Source organism: Halichoerus grypus, chromosome 10 (assembly GCF_964656455.1).
Source record: "Halichoerus grypus chromosome 10, mHalGry1.hap1.1, whole genome shotgun sequence".
Lineage (NCBI taxonomy): Eukaryota > Metazoa > Chordata > Mammalia > Carnivora > Phocidae > Halichoerus > Halichoerus grypus.
Genome location: NC_135721.1, coordinates 74,222,570 through 74,245,378, shown reverse-complemented (window position 1 = coordinate 74,245,378; position 22,809 = coordinate 74,222,570). Strand labels below are relative to the sequence as shown.

The 22,809-nt window shown below is 49.4% G+C and overlaps 2 protein-coding genes across 2 annotated transcripts in view; one reads left to right on the top strand and one right to left on the bottom strand.

Moving 5' to 3' along the window:
* ABCG5 (ATP binding cassette subfamily G member 5) overlaps positions 1–17,654 on the bottom strand; it is a 43,416-nt gene extending 25,762 nt beyond the window's left edge. Inside the window, 1 exon segment of the mRNA XM_036073711.2 lies at positions 17,457–17,654. Within this exon segment, the coding sequence (XP_035929604.1) occupies positions 17,457–17,481 (25 nt within the window). The 5' untranslated portion in view covers positions 17,482–17,654.
* ABCG8 (ATP binding cassette subfamily G member 8) lies at positions 301–18,186 on the top strand. The gene is given in 17 exon segments (XM_036073712.2): positions 301–363; positions 4,862–4,963; positions 6,037–6,187; positions 9,843–10,004; positions 10,007–10,077; positions 10,552–10,684; positions 10,774–10,824; positions 10,827–11,042; positions 13,238–13,400; positions 13,490–13,573; positions 14,686–14,885; positions 15,327–15,403; positions 16,151–16,217; positions 16,220–16,417; positions 17,374–17,460; positions 17,463–17,504; positions 17,586–18,186. Coding segments are annotated over 17 exon segments (2,004 nt in total). The 3' UTR covers positions 17,723–18,186.
* The last annotated feature ends 4,623 nt before the right edge of the window (positions 18,187–22,809 follow it).

The following is a 22,809-nucleotide window of genomic DNA, read 5'->3' as shown; positions in this document are numbered from 1 at the left end:
TTCTCACCAGGCCCTGCAGTCCCTCCGCAGACCTTCCCAGCAGCGGGACTGGGGTTTGGCCATGGATGCCATTATCTGATGCACCTTTACCCAGAGTGTGTGTGCTAACTTGGCAGTGGGCAGAACACACAGCCTGTGGCTTATAGGAGGGCTTGCCTGGGAGGAGTGCCAGGAGAGAGGCGCAGTGAACCAGGGTCAGAGACTGCCCAGCTCTGAGAAAGACAAAACACTGGTGCTGTCTGGTAGCAGCTAAGGTGGAAAGGAAGCTGCAGCAAAGCGGCACAGACACCGCTGGGCCCCATGGCTGAGGCGGCCTCAGAGGAGAGAGGACTGTGGAACGGGGCTGCTCCCCAGGATGCCTCTGTGAGTGATGGGCAGTCACCTCAGTCATGGGGGGTGGGAGTGAATGGGACCTTTCTTCCTCCCTCAGGAACTTTGTTTTAACTCATGGCCAGGACCACAGAGGGAGAATATGGCAGCAGGACTCTATTCCCTGGGCATCAAAGGGCTGAGGGGAAGGGATTCAGCGAACAGGGGTGGGTAGGGGGCCTGTGAGGTCACTTCTGCACAAAGGCACACTCCTACAGGGAAATGACATTCCTGTTTGTGACTTGGGCTGATGTAGCTTTTTCTGAAGGAGACTGCAAAGCAGAAATGTGTTCACATACACTGGGGACTCCGCAGTGCCTCCTTCATCTGTGTGTCTGTCAAGCTCAGAGTCTCAGACGCAGTAAACCGATGAGATAGGATGGCAGGCAACTTTTATGGGAACATCAGAATTTGTGTGCAAAACATGGCTACAGCAGGCAGACATAAGACCCCAGAGAGAGCTGGAAGGTACAGACAGCAGCCAGGGGGTCGAGAGGTTGGGGCAGAAGGTCTCCACCCTTATCTTACATGAGAAATGTTTACTTGAGAAATGGCCTTTGGCTAAAATCAGGGTGTGGGTGGGATTTGAAGCAGGAGGCTAACTAGGAAGACAGAGAGGAAGCAGAGCCCACCCTCTATCCCCACCTCACCCCAGCACACCCTGCTGTCTTTGCCTGCCGTGGAGAGGAGGGAGAGAAAAGACAAGAAGGTCTGAGGACTCCACACCCAGAAGAGAAGGCCACAGGCCACCTAGTCTGGCCCTGAGTTGCTAGGATGTGACTACAGCTCAGCCCCATTCCTAGTCCACTCTGTAGCCATGACAAATAGCCACTTCTGATGTGGGAATACAGCCAGTCCTTGCCAAGAAATGACTCCTAAGAGCTGTGACTGCAGTGCTCATAGCCTGAATAAGATATAAAGTTAGCAGTGGCTATGGGGACACTTTCTGCCAAAAAGGTCTGACAATTCAGCCACCACAGCATGGGATACAAATAACTGCCCAAACCCAACATCCAGGAATGCCTACCATTTCCAATTTCCATTTCTCCAATTCTTTACTCAAGGTTCCAAGTGACAATCTTCCCCCAACATTTAAGGCATCTGGAACAAGAGAATGAGGGCTACATATCTTATGTCTAGATGTTTTAAAATTATCAATCAAGCTAAGAACTTTAAAATAGTTTTTATCTTATCTTGATATACCTTCTGCACAACCTGAAAGGCCAGGTGTAAATTTAGAAATTCTAGGATCTTTTGGAGCAGCAGCTAGAATGTGGTGGCGCAGGGGAGCCAGCTTCCAGCCCAAGCTACAGCCTATCCCCCTTCTCTGCCCAACCCCAGCCCCACACATGACTCACACACCCCTGTGGTCATGCCATCCTGCCTACCCACATTCCATTCACACTCCACAGACAAATGCCCCTCTGGCCTGGGGCGCCTGGAGTGGCAAGTGCCCTTGGCCCACAGACTCCTCAGTCCATGGGCAGAAGCATAGCCAGAGGAGGACAAGAGGGGTCCAGTCCTCAGGGCAAAGATGTGTGAGATCTGGCCTGACCATTTTACTAAAGGCCCAGGCTCATCCTCTCAGCCAGGAACAAACCCTGCATGTTTCTGCCAGGCACTGAGACCTCAGTGCGTCGCAATTCAAGGGCAAGGATTCCCCATTTTAGAATAAGGAACTTGGGCTCCATGCTCCCTGAGTTCCCTTCTAATCTATGCTTCTGACTCAGGAATTTGATCAGAAGTTAATACAAGGAGAAATTACAATGTAGCCCAGCAGGAGCCAAGCAGGTTGCCTACAAATAAACCTGCTTTTGCTTTTTTCGGTGTCACCTGTCAGAAATTCAAGTGATGTTCTGACAGTCGTACTGATTAAGATGTCAGCTGAATAGGTATTTAAATATTTGAAAAATACAGAGAGTTTGTCAAAACCTCAGGAAGAGTCTAACAAATCCTTCCTGGGAGCCAAGGAAATATTTCAAAATGGAACAGAGGCCATCCCCAACCCAGCAATGAATTCTCTTCCTCTGAAAGTCGCCCTGCCTGTGCAGCTCTAGAAAGGTAGTCCCTATATGGCAAATGAGGTCCCTGGCTGGCCTGTGCCTGACTACTTAGCCTGGGGGAGGGGTACTGCCCAACCCCCCAGGAACAGGGAGCACCTCTCTTTTATCTGTCTCCCCATTCTGACACCTCTTTCCCCACGGCCCCAGCACCCTCCACCTTTTCAAAGCACTTATCTGCAAAGTGGAATCCACTTGGGCATGAGGTCACCTGCACATAATACTCCAGACCCCAAAATGTCTGACTTCCTTTCCTAAGCCACCCCTCCACCTGAAATCTAACCTGGGTAGCTTTTGGCCAGGTCTTTGTTCAGAGAAACAATTTCTGAGCTAACTCATATCTTATACCAATCGACTTAATATCCACCCTACAGACATTTACTTTTTTATAAACAAACAGGATGCATGTTAGCCCAAATGAGTCTCTCAATAATTGCTAGAATTTCTGATAGTTTAACGGAATTAAATGGAAAAACTAGGCAGTGTGAGTGCTGGTGGTGGAAGTGGTGAGTAAGGTCAGGTGCAGAACTGATGTGCCTGGAACACAGCACCTTTCTTAGCTGCCCTGGTCTCCCCCAGGAGAGAGCTCCTTCCCCACCTCTGCGGGCACAGGCCCTGGGCCCTGCTCCATCTCCGTGGCCGCTCCTGCCTTGGAGGCACTGGCCACTGAGGCGCAAGGTGGGAGGAGTATTCTGGAGTTGTACTCGTGGGCTCCCTCTCTCACGTGGAAAACATATTTTGAATTATTTCAGACAGATTAGTTTATAGAGTAGCGAACTCTCATGTACACACCACTAATTACCAAGAGCTCTGAAGCTCACTCCCCTTGCCTTCCCCTGTAACCTTCTCTCTTGTATTCCTCTGTTCCCCAGAGATTGCCCTGCTGCTAAATGAGGTGTTCATCTTTCCCAGGTTTTTCTGTATAATTTAGGATCTTTATGGTAACAGTTCTAACAACAGACAAGATAAGTAGCTATGGTCTGCTGTTTCCATACTGCCCTGGAACTCTGGGGACTACTCACAGCTGCTGCTGATTGTCACCTGTATTGACTTCCCTCCTCTCCCATGGGGCTGGAACATCCTGTCTGAGGACCTCGGACCTCCACCACTACAGGAAGCTTGACAGAGACTTTTGGATGTTATTTTCACATAAGTCATAAGTCATTTTATTTTCACACAAAGCACAGGTAGGCACAGTGTACACAGTGTAAGTATACCCTGAATGGATGCTTGAGGTCAGCCTGCCTCTACACCTGGCCTGTCACACTCCATCCTAACCACCTATGCCATTCATTAAGACCTACACTTCTGTGCATGGTGACAGCTGTTAACTAGATGTATTGTAGTGACCACTTTGCAGTGTACACAAATATTGTTGTGTTGTATACCTGAACTAATATGATGTTATATACCAATTTTACCTCAATAAAAAAATCTAAGCTGCTCAGAAACCACCTTTGTCACATCCCAAACTCCAAGCCCGAAGCGTGACGTGGGCTCCAAGTACTGGACGCTTGCTTGCTTGACTGAAGGAACACATCAGTGTGAGAAGAGCAGCTCTGGGGGAAAAGATCAGAATCAACTGGAACTTATTAATAAATACACTTTTTCGTGCACTAAGAAATAAAAGAAAAATGTAATTAAAAATGGAAATCTTACTAGGCAGGTTCTTCTTTTTTTGGGCCTCAATGATTTAAAGGATTGAACTGATAAAACAGAAGGAATTCGGATCTGCTGATGGCTAATACCAAAGGTATCAGTTGATACCATGAAACACTGATTTATTTGATGTACAAATATAGCATCACTCCAACAACAGCAAGATGATGACGATGAGGACTATGACAATGAGAGGGACTTCCTCTGAAATCTCCCAACAGCATTTTGAATGGCTTTGTTGTGCAAAACTCATTAGAATAAGATGCAACTTTTCCAAGGATGGTGTCTTCCAAATATTGAGCATTAGCTTTTTGATAGTTATTTCCTCTCACATGCCAGGTACATGGAGTCTCTTTGGCATTAGAAGATAGTAAGCCAGAGACAGGGAAGAGAAAAGTTAAGGCCAACCCCCAGCTCAGGTGTCCCCAGAGCACAGAAGCTCACAAAGCTCTCTCCAGTCTGGAGTCTGGGTCTTGTCCACCATAGGCTGCCTGGGTCCAGGCTCCACCAATCTGAGATTGAGTTTTCTGGAGCCAGGAGCTGTGCTGGAGGGAAGGCCCAAAGCTCGCTCTGCAGGGAAGGAAAGATTTGCCCTCACGAATGCTCGTATTTTCTCAGAGCCCTTGGGCTCCACCTACCCAAACCCATGTCTTTCCAATTCTCGATCTCAACCACACTAGCTGCTGCTCTCACCTCTTGGGTCTCCTCCCTGTTTTCTCTTAAGTGCTCAGCAGCTTTTGAAGGAGCCCCTCACCTGTCATGTTTGCCAGCAGGGCCTCCAGGACAGCTTGTTCTCCTCTGAAAGTGACAACAGCCTGTACTTCACCTACAGCGGCCAGTCCAACACCTTGGAAGTCCGAGATCTCAGCTACCAGGTAGAAGCACACCTGAGGACACGGTGGGAGGAGTGGGCAGGGAAGGCCAAATGATTCCCCAAGTGGAAGGTAAGGGTGAGCCCATGCTGGCCACGCTGATGCCTCACATGTTGAGTGAATGTACAGGAGTGCCCTCTCCTACACATACCATAGCTGGAGGCTGACAGGCGTAAGAGGACGAGACCTTTGTAAAACATAAATTATGTGAACCTGTGGGGGGAAAAAACATCTCTCAAACTTTTTTTAGCTTCAGATTTTGAAATAATTTTAGACTTCTGGGAAAGTTATAAAAATAGTAAAGAGTTTCCATGTACCCTTTGTCCAAATTCCCCTAATGTTAACATCTTGCATACCCAGAGTAAAACAATCAAAACTAAGAAATTAACAATGCTATGACACCATTCTATAGACTTCTTTCAGGTTTCACTAGTTTTGTGTTTTGTTGTTATTTGTTTGCAAAATATACTGTCCCTGGAACTAATAAGACATCCAGAATGCAAGGACTGCGGGCCTTTCGGAGGCTTTCAGGGAACCTCTGGTCAGATTCAAGACTTCCATTTCTCAGACCCACCTGGGGGCAGACCCCAGGTGGTCCAGATGGAACATGCTGGGGGCTGCAATGCTGAACCTCAGAGGCCCAACCCTGGCTTCCTGTACATGTGAGTTAGGACAAGCTAATGAGGCACGCCATAACCTTTCTCTGCTCTGCCACTTGTTAGCTGTGTGACCTTAAAGGAGATTTACACAATGCCTTATACACAGTAAACATTTAATAAATAATTAGTAAATTACTATCTTTAAGTGAAGACATCATTTTGCTTTATGTTGTATTTTCCTTTCTGTTCTGCTATTGTACATGCTTCCCATGTCTTCAGACTTAGAAATGGTAGCTTCAGGTTCTCAGCACAGGGTCTCAACATGGGCTCCACCCCCATGTTTGATAGAACCTAGGGGTGGGCCCCTCAACCTGTTTGTATCAGCAGGAGGATATCTCCTATACAGAGCTGAACAGAAGTTGCTGAAACCCTCTGACCACTCAGCTCTCTGAGGAACCTTCCAATGTTTCCCCACAGGTGGACATGGACTCCCAGGTGCCCTGGTTTAAGAAGCTGGCTCAATTCAAGATGCCCTGGACATCTCACAAGGCTTCTTGTGAGCTGGGCATCCAAAACCTGAGCTTCAAAGTGAGGAGTGGGCAGATGCTGGCCATCATAGGGAGCTCAGGTACCTAAGGGCAAATAGTGAGGCAATGGGTTCTGTCTCTCCTGGAAAGAAGACTGGTCCCTCAGACAGATGGATGCTTCTCACAGAAGCATGAGTAGAAACAGCATAGCAGAGTGGGTGAGAGCACAGGTTCTGGGTCAGACAGACCTGGGTTCAAATCCCAGCTCCTCCAGGGCGCCTGGGTGGCTTGGTCAGTTGGGTGTCTGCCTTCGGCTCAGGTCATGATCCCAGAGTTCCAGGATCGAGCCCGGCATTGAGCTCCCTGCTCAGCAGGGAGTCTGCTTCTCCCTCTGCCCCTCACCCTTCTCGTGTTCTCTCTCTCACTCTGTCTCTCAAATAAATAAAATTATTAAAAAAACAAAACAAAAAAACAAATCCCAGGTCCTCCATTTACTAACTCTCAGGCAGTCGCCATCATTATGAATCACGAGTGTGCCTCTTGAAGCTGCAGCCAGGGCTTGGTCCTTAGTTAACACCTATATTGAGACAAAGCAACAACCTTTCCAAGATCATCAGGCAGCTTCAGAATTCAATGTTCTTCTCGGGGGACTCCCTCCACCACCAGGGACATTCACTCATTGTTGCCTCACGACCAGGTAGGCACAGCCCCTGTTGCAACTCCCACTTCTCAGAGAGCCCCTCCAGTTCTTAGTGCAGACTTCAACCACCTGCAAAGATCCAGGTCCTTGGAGTGCCTCAGAGTCACTTCCACAAGCCAAACTTAAAATTATACAATGCCAGAGGTGAATGGGGCCTTAGAGAACAAAGTTCACTCTCTCCAATGTATTCTTTCTTTTTCCTTCCCAGTTTGGAAGCCTCTTTAAAGGAGGATTTTTAAATTACCAGTATTTTAAGTTATCAATCAGAGTGTCCTCCTGCCTCCCCTCCACACATGCACACCTTCATTCGACAAATGGGGAGACTAAAGTCTAGACAAAGTGAGTGATTCCCCTGAAGACATATTTAATGCAGAGTTGGAACTAGAACTTTGGTCCTCTAATTCTCAGATCAAGCGTTTCTCTCACATGGTATGAGAACACGTTATACCTTTTAGTCATTTCCAGAAGTAAAGATTACTGTACTTTTGAACATCTCCAAATTTTTAGTCTTCTGATAGGGAAATTCTATTTATTGTCTAACCAAAGATCAAATAAGATAATGTGTGTCAATGCACTTTGTAACTTAAATAACACCCACAGGGCGCCTGGGTGGCTCAGTCATTAAGCGTCTGCCTTCGGCTCAGGTCATGATCCCAGAGTCCTGGGATCGAGTCCCACATCAGGCTCCCTGCTCAGCGGGAAGCCTGCTTCTCCCTTTCCCACTCCCCCTGATTGTGTTCCCTCTCTCGCTGTCTCTCTCTGTCAAATAAATAAATAAAATCTTTAAAATAAATCAATAAATAAATAACACCCACAGGTCAAGTCCTGCCCACTTTTGACCCTGCCTCTGCAATTCTGATCTAAACATTTCATAGGCCAATTTTATTTTTGTAAATCCTGGTGGCTTTTCTTGTTATATCTGCTTTTTCTTCATGAACTGAGAATCTGGGGCATATGTGGGCCCTGTGGAGGCACTTCCACAAAGCCTCAGAGGCATCACAATTAATACTTGCTACACTTGCTTCTACAGCTGTTAGCATCCTTGAGGATAGTGAAGTTCGGAGAGATTGAGTAGTCTCCAGGCCTTCTGACTCTAGGTTCAATGTTGTTTAGCTTCAGGTTTACTTAACTAAAATTATTTAAATGATTTCTTTTTAAGATTTATTTATTTATTTGAGAGAGAGGGTGTGAGGAAGGGCGGGGGGATCCTCAAGCTGACTCCCCACTGAATGCAGAGCCTGCCGCCAGGGGGCTCAATCCCAGGACCCTGAGATCATTACCTGAGCCAAAATCAAGAGTCGGCTGCTTAACCGACTGAGCCACCCAGGTGCCCCTAAATGATTTCTTAGAAAGATTTATCAATTACACATACTGTGACTGTTACTCCACTTAAGAAAGAATGAAACAAAGAATGAATGAATGCTCAGCATAATTTATAAAATATAAATTAAAACAGCCCCAGACACTTTGGCTGCTCTGTAGAATCAGCAGTATTGACAAAGGTGTTTTCCAATGAATGAATTTACTTAATTGGAAACTCTTGCCATTTTATAAGGCTCTTGAGTGCCTTTGGTGTTTTCTCCTGGTCCACAGAAGGTCTCCCCAGTTCCACTAGGCAGTCTCCACTGGAAAAGCCACCCATACCTCTCATAAAGTGTTTAGGAAATGTGGCCTCCGCACTCCCTTATTGGGAATCCCATTGTAGCTATGAATGTTGACAAAGTCCCCTGCTATCTCAGAGCCTGGATCTGATGTATGATGCTGGGCAGGGAGCAGGACCAGAGCCCTCCCCTCTGGTTTCTCTCCTGGCTATTTTGCTCCACTTATGCTCCCAGGGACCTTGAATGAGGTGTACCTGGGAGGTAGCATGCAGGTCCCTTTCTACTGTGAGAGCCTCTGGTCAGTAAGCAGAAGAATTATTGGGGAGACTTCTTTTGTTTTTTGCACTGGAGGCATGGGGCTTCTTGCAGGAAGCATGTGTGTATGGCAAGGAGGGGTGGTTCCATTTGTGTATTGGCCGTTTCCTTGTTTGAAAACAGTTGCAAAATTTGCTCTCTGAAAGAAATTGATGGTAAAGAAACCAAACCCTCACTTGGGGGGAATGGGACAGAGCCTCATCCCTACCTGTTTGCAAAGTGTTCTCACAGCTGCAGCCCAAATGGCATTCACAGCTTAAATGGCTGTCAAAGAGTCTCATCAAATGCTTCTGGAAACCTGATCCAATCTGACACTTCCCCAAATCAATAGCAATCGCTGTCACTCAGAGGTGGATGGTGTTAACTTAGGGCAACAGATCACTTTTTCTAGAGAGTAGAAAGTACCACTGATAAAAATAGGAAAAGACAGATATAGAGAAATACACATGTGTATACTATGGTTTAGTTTTAAAATCATGTCCACATCTATTATTCCTCTATTTTTTTCTCCTTATTTCTGAAAATAAGTTCCAATTTTGCATTTTTAAAAAACACTCTATTTGTGAGATCAAGCCCCATGTTGGGCTCCTCTCTCAGCTGGGAGTCTGCTTGAGATTCTCTCTCCCCCTCTGCCCTTCCCCCCCACTCAGTCTCTCCCTCTAAAATAAATAGTAAATCTTTTAAAAAACACCCTTTTAATTCTCCAAAATTAGTCCTTCCCATAAAGCCAGCTTCTGAGCCAAATGTTGCTGACACATTTACCACCCAAAAATGGTTAAGCTTCATGGTGCAATTAACACCAGCCTTACTTGGGAGAGAAAGGGACTTACTAGAGGCGGAAAGGGGCATTTGCTTCAGGTACAGCCAGGGCCAGGACTCCAGCCCTCTCCTGCCATGCAGCCCCTGGCTACCTGGCTTGAACCCCCAGCGTCAACGTGCCTCCAACGCCCCAACGATGCTCAAATTGGCTGCGGGTGAAAGGCCTGGAGCTCTAGGTTCTGGGACTGCCCCATCCGGTCCAAAAGCTGTGCCACTTTCCCTAGGGGCTGGTCCAGAGTGGCTGGAGAATGTGTGGGCTGCCGTGGCTTCCAGGCCGGCCCCCGCAGCTCTGCTCTCAGGATGTGTTTGGTGGCTTCACAGGCTGTGGGAGAGCCTCTTTGCTGGACGTGATCACCGGGAGGGACCATGGCGGGAAAATTAAGTCAGGCCAAATCTGGATCAACGGGCAGCCCAGCACGCCTCAGCTGGTGAGGAAGTATGTGGCCCACGTGCGCCAGCACGACCAGCTGCTCCCCAACCTGTCTGCGAGACTCTGGCTTTTGTTGCCCAGCTAAGCCTGCCCAGAACCTTCTCCCAGGCTCAGCGTGACGAAAGGGTAACTACCTGACCCTGGTGACCCCAAGAAGTCATGACATCCTTCCCCAGGTCGAGTTTGAGCAGCCCAGCTCACCATCCTTCCAACCAACCCTACGCTCAGCCTTGCCCTCAGTCCACCTTTAAACCCTGCAACCCTCGGTAAGCCGCCTGGGCCCTGGCCAGTTCCCTTCACGGCACAGGACAAAATGTGTGAGGAGTGCTGTCTACCTGTTTTCCTGTCCTCCGTGTGGGCAGGGAGCCCAGCTGTCTTGCCCCCAGGTCGCGGCCACGTTTCCAACATGGCGCCACGCCCTGCGCGTGGGAGCCGCTCAGGACGTGCGGAAAGAACGCGGGAACAAACACCGCATGGGGCAGTGAAGGCTGGAGCGCAAACCCATTCGGAGGGGCAGGCGCTTTACACTCCGGGACAACACCGGCGTGGCCCCGAGCCAGGCGGGCGGCCGCGCGTCTAATCCCCGGCCCTCCTCCGCAGGGGGACGACGGGATGGCCGAGCTGCGCCTGCGCCAGTGCGCCAACACGCGCGTGGGCAACGCGTACGTGCGGGGCGTGTCGGGGGGCGAGCGGCGCAGGGTCCGCGGCGGGGTGCAGCTCCTGTGGAACCCAGGTGAGGGCGCGAGGTGGGGCCGCGGCGCCCACCTGGCTGGGCCTGGCAGCCAGAGTGCTGCCGGCTCACCAGGCCCCTCCGCTGGGAAGGAATCCTCATTCTGGATGAACCCACCTCCGGGCTCGACAGCTTCACGGCCCACATCTGGTGAAAACCCTGTCCCGGCTGGCCAAGGGCAACCGGTTGGTGCTCATCTCCCTGCACCAGCCTCGGTCGGACATCTTCAGGCTGTTTGATTTGGTCCTCCTGCTGACGTCCGGCAGCACCATCTACTTGGGGGCAGCCCAGCACGTGGGGCAGTACTTCACAGCCATCGGCCACCCCTGTCCTCGCTACAGCAACCCTGCCGACCTCTATGGTGAGCTGCCAGGCAGCGCCCCCACCCACCAAGCCCCGCCAGGGCCTGGTGGAGGGATCCGGAAGGGAAACTCAGAGGCTTCCGGGGAGCAGGACCTGGGAGGGGGGCGGACAGAGCGGGCTGTAGAACAAGTGTCCCTTTGCCAAGTATCAAATGTCAGAAACGAGGGTCTGAATAAAGCAGCTTCTGACGTAGCTACCCTCCTGTGCAGGATAGGTAAGAAGCCTTTGAGAATTCCAATGGCTAGAGGAGATAGAATCCAAGAGGCTCTGGATCAATTTCTAGAATTGTGGTCTTTATTCAGACTCTGTAGGGAAACTTAGGTTACCTAAGGTCAGGAGACCACCAGGAAATCTTAAAGCTGTGCCCTGATGCCCCCAAAGAGGCAGAGAGCCTGAAGGCACTCGGTTGTAGAGGGGGCCCCAGGGCACAGGGAGCTCAGGGCCATTTGGAGGTTTTGGTCAGTGAATCTCTAGATAGGAAAATTGTTCTGTCAGCACCAGAGAGGCCTATCTGCTTGGGGTTCTGAGCTCTTAGCATATAGCCCTCGGGGGAAGGGTAAGCCAATTCCTTCATTTCTGGGGAGACAGTTGTTTTTACAGGTGCCTGACCTGAAAGCAGTTGCCCGGATCCTGAATGCTGAGGAGTGCCGTGGCTGCTGGCCAGGCCGCAGAGCTTCACCAGCGCTGGGGGGAGAAGAGCGGGGGAGGCCGTAGCTGTGGCTTGTCTAATATGTCACCTGGAGCCCCAGCCTTCCTCCCAAGATGGCCCAGTGTAGCAAGGGCGTCACCAATAACCATGATGACAGGGACCATGTCCTTAAGGGCAGACACTGGGCCCAAAAGCACCAAGCTGCAGAGGGTGTGCCTTGGACCCTCACAGACCTGCCAGGGTCATCTCCATCTTTACAGATGAGAAGACCAAAGTCTGAAGAGTTAAACCCCTTGCACAGAACTTGTAAGGCACAGAATGGGGACTCGCAGCCAGTGTATCTGGCCCCCTCCCTGACTCCTGACCCTGAGCCCACGTCCTCCTCCCAGCATCCAACGTGCCTCCTTCCCGCAGGAGGACAGGCCACTCTCTCCAGCCTGCCAGCCCTTGTGCACTCACACTGTGTGAACTCACATAGAGGGCACCTGTCAACCTGGCCATGGGGAGCAATGTGCAGTAACCCCAGAGGGGGGTTACCAGAAGCCAGATGTCCACAACAGACCTGAAAAAAAAACCTTTTTCTTTATATTATTATCATTTGTGGGGGAAGGGGCTCTTGCCTACCACCTACCAATCTGGGGTACAGGGCCTGGCAGTACCCAGAGAGTCTGGTGTTCTGAGCTACAGGCCTGCACACTAAGGAGACATACTGCGTTTTACAAGACTCCTCCTAGACATTATCCTGCCTTGCGACATGTCATGAAAATGGCAGGAGGGAAGAGACAGAGGTTAAGAGGAGGAATAGTGGGAGGTGAGCCACCCTCCGGCCTGGAGTAAAGCTGGGCTCAGGTGGGCCCTGGTTATGACTGGGTGGGTGTGCCTTTCTGACACTGCAGCAGCCCCATGAGAGTAGAGCTGGGGCCGGGGCTCCCAGATGCTCCCCACAAGTAACGTGGAGGTGGGTGCAGAGCAGCCTGGAGGGCAGTGACAGCTCACCCTCCAGCCAAAACATTCTCCCCTTTTAGGCAGGCTGCTTGGGGAGCCAAATTACCTATTTACAGTGAGAACTAGAACTTCCAGGTGCCCAGACTGCCCAACCACCTCGTGGCCAGCCCACCTTCTCTCCATGGGCAGGCACACCAGGGAGGCTTAGTCCTCATCTCAAGCTTCCTAAATGGCTTGAGTTGGAGCCAGGGCATAATTGTGCCATGATCTTTGGCTCTTTCTGATGTCCCCATAATGAGCCTGGGGGTTGGGATGGGGGCCAGGGCTCACAGGGCCTCTGGTGTTGCCCTTCCCCTGCAGCAGGCTTTCCCCTGAAGTGGATGTGGCCAGGCCCAGCAGGGTGGGAGGCCAGCCCTGGCTGTCTGTCTGTCTCTCTCTGCTCTGCTCATCACTTCATGGTCCACTCTCAGAGGGTGGGGAGCACATCCTGGAGCCCCCAAGGGCTGACCGGCATTGTGAACTGGCCTTGCATCAAGCTCCTCACCTGTGAGCAGGTACAGAGACCCAGCCACCCATGGCCCCACATCTTCTCCTTACAGTGGACTTGACTAGCATCGATAGGCGAAGCAGAGAGCAGGAAGTGGCCACCAGAGAGAAGGCTCAGTCCCTTGCGTTTTTGTTTCAAGAAAAAGTTCGTGGCTTCGATGACTTTCTGTGGAGAGCAGAGGCGAGGGAGCTGGGTGAGGGCACTTACCCGGAGAGGTAAGGCAGGCCAGGGTGGCTCTGGGTGGAGAGCTCCTTGCCGAAGGCAGCCGTCCCCACACCCCGTGACACACTGTGCTTCTTGACAGCCCGGCCCTCCCCCAGGACACTGACCAGCCCCCGACTCCCACGGAGCTGCCCAGCCCTGTGCAGCAGTTCACCATGCTGATCCGGTAATTATCTGCCATTTCATCCCACTACCACCAACCCTGTCCCACAAGTCTTTATTGTATCAAATTAAGCCCTTTCTATCTAAAGTGAATTTGAAGGAGAAAGCAAGAGGTAGAATCATTTTTAAAAAACCGGTATCACCAAGACCAGCACTAGCCCTCTGTGCAATACAGAACACTCCTGTTACTTTTATTCTTTAAACAATATCAAAATGTCCTTACTGGCCGGATGATTGGAGAAATTACATAGGATTGTGGTGAAAAATTCAGACGATCCAGGAGAAACCCAAGTGGAGAGGGAAGGTTACCTGTCACATCAGCCCTCAGAGAAAACCAGACCCACGTGTTTGGTGTGAGTCTTTCTAGATATTCCCATGCACACAGCGTTTTAATACGTAAATGAGATCATACTTTGCATATGGTTCTGTAACCATTTTTTTGTTTGTTTTTGGCCTCATATAGAAAAGGTCTCTGCCTCTCATCTGGTTAGGTCTTCTTCGGCATTCCAATCTAAAAAGCCATAATTCGGGACGCCTGGGTGGCTCAGTTGGTTAAGTGACTGCCTTCGGCTCAGGTCATGATCCTGGAGTCCCGGGGTCGAGTCCCGCATCGGGCTCCCTGCTCGGCAGAGAGTCTGCTTCTCCCTCTGACCCTCCTCCCTCTCATGCTCTCTGTCTCTCATTCTCTCTCTCTCAAATAAATAAAATCTTTAAAAAAAATAAATAAATAAAAATAAAAAGCCATAATTCATTTCCCTGCTAAGTGCATATTGATGGTTCAATTTTTTTCAGGCTTTTGCTATGGCAAGTAACGCTGCAGCAACCATCCTTGCACATACGTCTTTACATACCTGATTGGTTATTTCCTTAGGATAATGTCTTCAAGTAAAATTGCACGGCGGATATGTTGACAATAAAGTAAATTATTTATTGTGTACCTAGTGTGAGACAGATGCTTTCATCAATGATCTCATTTGAGCCTCACAGTCCTTGTGAGGGGGTAGTGCTATTCCCATTTTACAGATGAGAAGAGAGAGGCTTGCTGAGATTAAATGACATTGCCATGTGACAGGGCTGGTATATGTTGTTCCCTTGGCATCTCTTTTGTTTTTTAAGTCGTCAGATTTTCAACGACTTCCAAGACCTGCCAACTCTCCTCATCCATGGAGCAGAGGCCTGCCTGATGTCCCTGGTCATTGGGTTCCTCTATTACGGCCAGGGGGCCATCAAGCTCTCCTTCATGGACACAGCCGCCCTCTTGTTCATGATTGGAGCTCTCATCCCTTTCAACGTGATCCTGGATGTCATTGCCAAATGTGAGTGGGGCTTGCTCTCTGTGACCCACACCTGAAACAGCCAGAGGACACGGTGTTGGTCACCCCTCTGAGCTGGCCCAAAACCAGCCTATGTTCCTCTGAACTCCTGGGGAGAATGGGTTTGCTGAATAGTTTCACCATGATTGCAAAACAAAAGGTGATGATTGTTTTTAAAGTTCGCACATTAATATTAGTATGCAAATGAAAGCAGATTACCCAGGAGTCTTAGGCATTCCTATTATAGCAGGAATTATACTTGACAGCAATGCACAAGTCACAGAATTACAAACATCTAAATTAGGATGGTTTAACTCTGCCTGCTTTTTAAAAATAGAAGACATTTAGTCAATATGACTATTTATAATTGTACTAAGAGAGACTCAAAAGCAGAAACACTGAAAATTAATGTCACTTTCATTCTCCTTTTCTCCCCCTTTTTAGGTCACTCAGAGAGGGCAATGCTTTACTATGAACTGGAAGATGGGCTCTACACTGCTGGTCCATATTTCTGTACCAAGGTGACTGGTCAGGGCTGAGAGCAAGTGACCAGGTAGGGGGCAGGGGCAGAGAAAGCTACACTGCATTGTACAAAAGCTCCAGAGAAGTATTTTGCTGAACCAGGAGGCCGTGCATCATCTGGGGTTACAGATGTCACATTCGCAAGGGGAGTTTCAGAGGCTTGATATTTTTAAAACATTTACCAGAAGACCAGGACTGTGGACTAGGACTGACACTTTTCTGGTCAGCAGAAACCTTAAAAAAGAAAGAAAGAAAGAGAGAGACAGATGGAAGGAAGGAAGGGAGGGAGGGAGGGAGGGAAACATCCAGCATACTTCACCTCTCCGATCTCACGACATCTCCAGGAAGCATGTCGGCTGTTGCTATACTTATTTCCAGGAAGCGGAGGCTTGGAGAGGTTATGCAGCGGTCTCAAAGCCCCACAGCTATTAGGTCTGGGCAGGCAGGCTGGGGACTTAAACAGGAGAACAGATACCTCACTGCCATTGTCACCAGGCCGCATGGCCTCCCTGGGGGAAACTGCTCTGAATGGTCCCAGATGCAGCACATGGCATCCGCAGGGGGAAACCAGCAGGGAGCTCACGTTCCAGGGCCCCACACTCGCACCCACCGGCCCTCCTGCTGCAGCCTGATCATCAGCGGGAGGGAAGATTGGCATCATAGAGGGTTACTATCTTTAAACATTTAAAGAACAATGACAGTGAAGGCAATTAGCTCCACATCCTTGCAAGGGCTATTCTTGGCAGATCCTAGGGGAGCTTCCGGAGCATTGTGTCTACATCATGATCTACGGGATGCCCACCTACTGGCTGGCCACCTGCACCTGAGCCTCGAGCCCTTTCTGCTGCACTTCCTGCTTGTGTGGCTGGTGGTCTTCTGCTGCAGGATCATGGCCCTGGGTGCCGCCGCCCTGCTCCCCACATTCCACACATCCTCCTTCTTCGGCAACGCTCTCTACAACTCCTTCTACCTCACCGGGGGCTTCATGATAAGCTTGGACAACCTGTGGACAGGTAAGGCCTGCTCCCCTCCCCTGGTCAAGCTTTTTGAGTCTTTCTGGGGCTGGATGAAGCCTGCTTTCACCTGGGGATGAGAACTCACCATTTAGATCCAAGTTAAGCCTGGTTTTTCTGGGAGCCAACTGTCCTGCTTGTCAAAGGAATGACTCCATGAGAGGGTGCAGATGGCACCTTCTTTTATCCCCCAGCTGACACCTGGAGGTCACCCTTGACTCTCCCCCACTCTCCACATTCACCAGTGAGCCAGGTCAGTTCTGCCTATCCCATCTTTCTGAAATGTTCCCTTGCCTGATCCCCCAGCCCTGGCCTTATCGTCAGGTCTCAGACCACTGCAATGGTCTCTGTGACCCTGGTCCTACTGCATCCCTCTCGACCCTCGCCCATGCAGAGGGCGCTTTGTAAGGTGCAAATCCACGTCACTGCTTTTTTTCAAGCCCTCTGGGGGGCTGCTAACTCCGTGCAGCCCCCACCTTGCTCTTCTGAAGTCCCCAGCACACTCCACGCACACATAGCTGAGCCTGTGTGGCTCTTCTCTGTAGGGCGCGGTCCGCCCCCGCCCCCACAGCTGCTCCCTTCTCCAGACCAGCCAGGCTGGGCTTGTTCCTTCCTCCTGCTCCGGGCACTGTGATACTCCCGTGGGGTCAGGGCACAGACTCACAAATCTCGGCTCTGCCTCCTTGAAGCTGAGCACATGCTGGGACACCTCGTAAATGACTCTCTCAAATTGTTACCTTTCCAACATGTGGTGACCCCCACAGCCACCTGGCCCCCTGTACTCCACCCCATGTCCCAAGCTGTCACTCTGGCTCTTTCGCCCTCTCCCTGCCCTCCTGCCGCCTCAGGGACCTTGCTTCCCTTGGGGCAGAGCCGCCAGGGCCCTATGGTCAGGAGTGCTTCCCAGGGAGCAGGTGGTTAGCCTGTGTGAGTAACATGGCTCCCACTGTCTCCAGTGCCTGCCTGGATTTCCAAAGTCTCCTTTCTCCGCTGGTGTTTTGAAGGGCTGATGCAGATTCGGTTTAAAGGGCACACTTACCACATGGCGTCGGCAACTTCACCATCCCTATCCCGGGAGACGTAGTAAGTAGCTGAGGCCTTCGACTCTAAATAGCTAACATCCGTCTGAACGTTTTCTCAGTGAGTTCACTGACGTCTGTGTCCCCAGATCTCAGTCCCATGGGCCTGAACTCGCACCCACTCTACGCCATCTGCTTCATCCTCATTGGCATCGGTGGTGGCTTCACGATCCTGTACTACGTGGCCCTGAGGTTCATCAAACAGAAATCAGATCAGGACTGGTGATTCATGCCCAGGCTCTGGCCTGCTGCTGGGGACTTGAGAAGACCCTTCAACTGCGCTCCTTTCTTTCCTCCCAAGGAGCCCCTTCCCGGGCACCAGGAGGACAGCACAGGGAGCTCAGCTACACGGGCCCGCAGCGCTGCAGTGGCACAGGCTGACCACAGGATGGCAGTAGAATAAAGACAGTAGAAAGGGATTTGTGATCCCGGGCCAGAGCTCGCCGTTCCTGGGCAAGGGAAAACTGAACTTGGGGACACCTACAATGTTGCTAATTGATTTCCTTTTCATATGTATTTATATAGGCCACTCAGTGCAGGATGGGAGCAAGTTAGGTATGAATTGAATAGGCTATGCAAGAACTGGATCCAGGGGAAACAATAACATTGCCTAGTGAGATGTTTGGCCTCATCTTCGGGGCTCCCCAAACTGTGTTAAGGCACTCTCAATACAGAAAATGATCTAAGACATACCAGTGAGATGTCATCCTTTCTTTTTGTGTGGGATCACGGGCTCCAAAAGCCAAACGGAAGAATTAAAAATTTATTGAACATCTACAGTATACCAGGTAGAGTTCAAAACGCTTTATTTATGTGGATGACCGTATACAGTTCTCAGCCCTTTGAGGTGGGTGGTATCCCATTTTATAGATGAGGAAACTGAGGTAAAAATTCAGTTTGCTAATAAGTAAGGTCACATGGCTACTATGTGGTGGAGTCACATGTGGGGGTCAGAAAGCTTTGGAAGCCTTAGGGGTTGGAGGGCAAAAGGCAAGTCCCGAGCCACTGTATGGCTTGGAATTCCAGGAAGGCTCCAGAAGATGATGGTGGTAGAGGCTGTGCCAGCTCAGCCGGGCCTCTTAGACTTGCATCACACTGGCCCTGGCTGGCTCTGAGGACCAGCCTCGAATCTTTCACAGTGGCCAGGGTATGGGACAGATCATGCCCAGGTTGCGTGCTTTGTTGCCTGAGCATTGAGGACCATCTGACCCAAAACTGGTACACAGAGGGGAGCAGATTGTTCCCAAAGGAAACGCCAGCGTCTGTGACCAAAAAAGGAGGAAGGTAAGTATTTGGGAAGCAAACAGTAAACACTCACCCCGGGTTCCCTAGACTGTTACTATCACTGCTCCGGGCAAGCAGCATGGACCTTACCTGGGAGCTGGTTAGACAGGCAGAATCTCACACTCCACCCAGACCAACTGAATCTGAATCTGCATTTTTAAAAGATCCCCAGGTGATTTGTGTACCTGAGTTTGAGATGCAGTACTCTAGCACACTGCCCTTTTACAGTACACCAGGAAACTCAGGGTCTTTACACTGCTACATTATACCATGGCATATTTTGACATCGTTACATTGCCACCATCCAATGGGCAGGCCCAATTCAAGAGTCACTAATTGTTCGGACAAGGACCTTCATGGCAAAAGGATCAAGCAGATCTAGTTGTCAATTCTCTTTGGGCTCCTTCAGTTTAGAACAGTTCCTCAACTTTCCTTGACTTTTGTGACCTTGACACTTGAAGATTCTGCAGAATAGCTCTCAGTTTGAGTTTGGCATATTTTCATGATGAAATCCAGATCATGAATTTAATGGGATATCACAGCAATTTCCTTTGGCAGAGATGTCGCAGAAGTGGCACGCCCTCCTCCTTGCATCCTATTGGTGGTAAAGATTGCAGTTTGTCCTGTACTGAAGATGTTCACTTGATCACAGGGGTGTCTGCCAGGCCTCTCCACAGCCAAGTCCCTTGTTTGGTAATTCATAAGCATTTTGTAGGTAGGTACTTTGAAACTATGTAAGTTACCTGTTGCTCATTAAACTTTCCATTTATGTATTTTTCAGTTTATATCAATATAAAATTGTAGTTTCCTATTTTAGTCAATGGGTTTTGATCCCTTAGTATCATTATTAATTTTTATGTTCAAATCATCCCTGATTTGGCCCTGGGAGCCCATTCAAGTGGGCTTCTGCATCCTTTTGATCTGTCCCCATCGTTGAGTGAACACTTTCTTTCACAAAGTGTTTCAGGCTCATCTTGTACTTTTCCACCCCCAGTCCTTAGACCCAGTGCTTAGAAAGCAGACATTTCTCTAAAAAATCTTGGTTCCTTTTAGTGGAAAATGGTATCTAAAAGCCAAGATCTGAGTGGTAAGTCTGTGCATTGCTACTGGGACATCACTGCCCCCAGGCCCTCTCAGGAGGCGAAGTTGGGAATGCATACATGTATACACAGGTCTGTATGTGTGTGCACACATACACACACCTCCCTGTACACTAATACAGCCAGTTCCCAAATTGCAGCACACCATAGAGCTGATGCTAATATTCTCCTTTTCTGTGTTTGTAACTCCCTTTTCCAATTGTGAGAAACCTGGATTCCACTGGCCTTCATATTTTCATTCATTTGGTTAATCCCCTGTATGTAACCAATCTCCCATCTACACCACATTTTTTCCGGTGTGTAGATACCCCCCTCACCCTGCTGGGGCTGTATCTCCCCCATCAAGCTGTCCCCTAGTCTGCACAGATGCCGTCCTCATCCTATTCCAGCCCACCCCGGCTCCTCATCCCACACCCACACTGCGGTCATCTAAAGGCTTTAGGCCTGAAGGGAGAAAGAAGGAGGAAGAGCACATTGGGCTTTTTCATGAACTCCCCAGTGATTCCAACGTGCAGTGAGGGCGGACAGCCACTGGGGTATATCATCTGACTGAGTTATGGCCACTCAGTTTACAAGGGGTCTTAATGACTCAGTGGGCTCTGGTGTGCAGGGCTGTCGGGGAAAGGGGCAAAGTGCCAAGGCCGGAGAATGGGAGAAACTCCAGCAGCGGCCATTTCTTTTTTTGCTGGAGCATCCTGGTTCTCCACCCTGGTTGCCCACCCTGGAGCTTTAACAAATAACCACTGTGGACCCACACCCAGAGATTCTGATTTCATGGGGGCTGTTTTTTGAAAGAAACAAAACCAAATGAACAAACTGCTCCCCAGGGTGTGCAGGTGGTCTACTCAGCCCCTCCCTGCCCTGAAAGGGGGAGAGGTCTGCCTGTGAGTAATTTTCAAAAGCAGGGGTCACAAACTCTTCCTGTTAAGGGTCAGATAGTATTTCAGGCTTTGAAGGCCACTCAATTCTGTTGCAGTGTTGAAAGCCACCACAGACAATTCTAAAGTACGGGAGATGTGGTTGTGTCCCGGTGAGACATTACTTAGAAACACAGCGCTCTGGATTTGTCCCAAGGCTGTAGGCTTTGCACACCCTTGACCAGAAGGCAAAAGTTTTGAAGTTTGCATTTTAAGCCCTCCAATTTCTTATGCTATTGACAGGGAAATTTTAATTAAGCAGAAAGTAATTACCTATACTGACTCAATTTTTTTTTTTTTTTTTTTTAAAGTAGGCCCCATACCTAGTGTGGAGCCCAACACAGGGCTTGAACTCACAACCTTGAGATCAAGACCTGAGCTGAGACCAAGAGTCGGATGCTTAACTGCCCGAACCACCCAGGCGCCCGACTCAATATTTCTGATGTGATTTTGTTTTTTCCTGCTTTTGTTCCTATAAAAATGATGTAAGGCCTAATCTTGCCCTGGGTCAAGCTCATCTCACCAGTCAGGTTCACAGAGAGAGAGATCTTGTGCTTGCTGTTTTCTTTTTTTTTTTTTAAGATTTTATTTATTTATTTGAGAGAGAGAGAATGAGAGACAGAGAGCATGAGAGGGAGGAGGGTCAGAGGGAGAAGCAGACTCCCTGCCGAGCAGGGAGCCCGATGCGGGACTCGATCCTGGGACTCCAGGACCATGACCTGAGCCGAAGGCAGTCGCTTAACCAACTGAGCCACCCAGGCGCCCTGTGCTTGCTGTTTTCTTTCTCCCACTCGACTTGTTTTGATTCCAGATCAAACAGCTAGCAGCAGGAATATTTAAGTGGACACCAAATCCAAGTGCTAACCGCAGACCTGGTAGATGTAGGGGCTCTACCGAGACTCAAGTACTACTCAGCGGAGGCCCCTTCCCTCAGGCCAGCCCCAGGCGGGCAGAGCCCAGCTTATTTCCTGCGGCACATGTGGTTGTTAGCAGCTAACAATCAAAACAGTAGTATTTTAAGCAGTGGGTTGAGATTTTTTAACACACACCAACTCAGAGGCCAGATAACACTTCTCAGCTTTCCACGTCATAGTGCCCATGTTTCTTATCTTTTTGTAAAGTTGGAGCTACTCCTTGTTTCCCCAAACTGCTAAAAAGCCCCACTGCCCTGTGTTAAAAATGAAGCTCTTTATTTTTGTTGATCCCCCTCTTGTACTGAAGTGGCTTCCATTACACATTTGAAAGCCCTCCTCCTCCTGGCAGTAAACTTGAACATATTTTCCATGTGGGAACACAGGTTTTAAAGGACTTCTTGGGCCTCGACTCCCACTATCCTGGCTCTGAGCTACAAAGTGGCATCTTTGATCTCTTAGGAAGACAAGTGTGTGTGTGAGGAAACCCTCCAGTGCATGCAAGGCACACATCTCAGAAAGAGCATGGCTTGTAAAGCGGGACAGGTGCTGTGCTCATTGTTCATTCGACGACGCGTACTGGGTGCCAAGCAGGGCCAGGTTCTGTTCTAACTGGCGTAGAGCTCACTGTCTGGGGGAGGAAACGACATAAGCAAGTAAATAATGAGAGTTTCAGCAAGTGCATGCCTGGGGCAGGGTTGGTGAAGATACTACTTTCAAGAGATCTCTGTAAGCTCGGATCCCGACGGCCAGCCATTGTCCAAACAAATGTGCAGGGGCGCCAAGTATGAAGTCAGTTAAATGTTTTTGCTCTGCCTGAACCGGATGATGTTTCTTTTCTTCTGATGGTTCTTTTCTTCGTGCAAAAAAGAAAAAGATAAGTGCTTATTTTGAATTTGCAAATGCAGCCATTTCCTTTATTTGTACTAAGGCTGCATAATGTGGGCTTTGTAAAGTCCGTGGGTCTGAAAGCACGATACATTCCTAATGGAAACAGCAAAGTGATAAATTACCATGATTGTGTACCCCCTGCAGCTATTAGCTCGACCATACTTCAGGAATGTTGCTTTCACTTTATAGAAACTCTACAAATATTGGTTT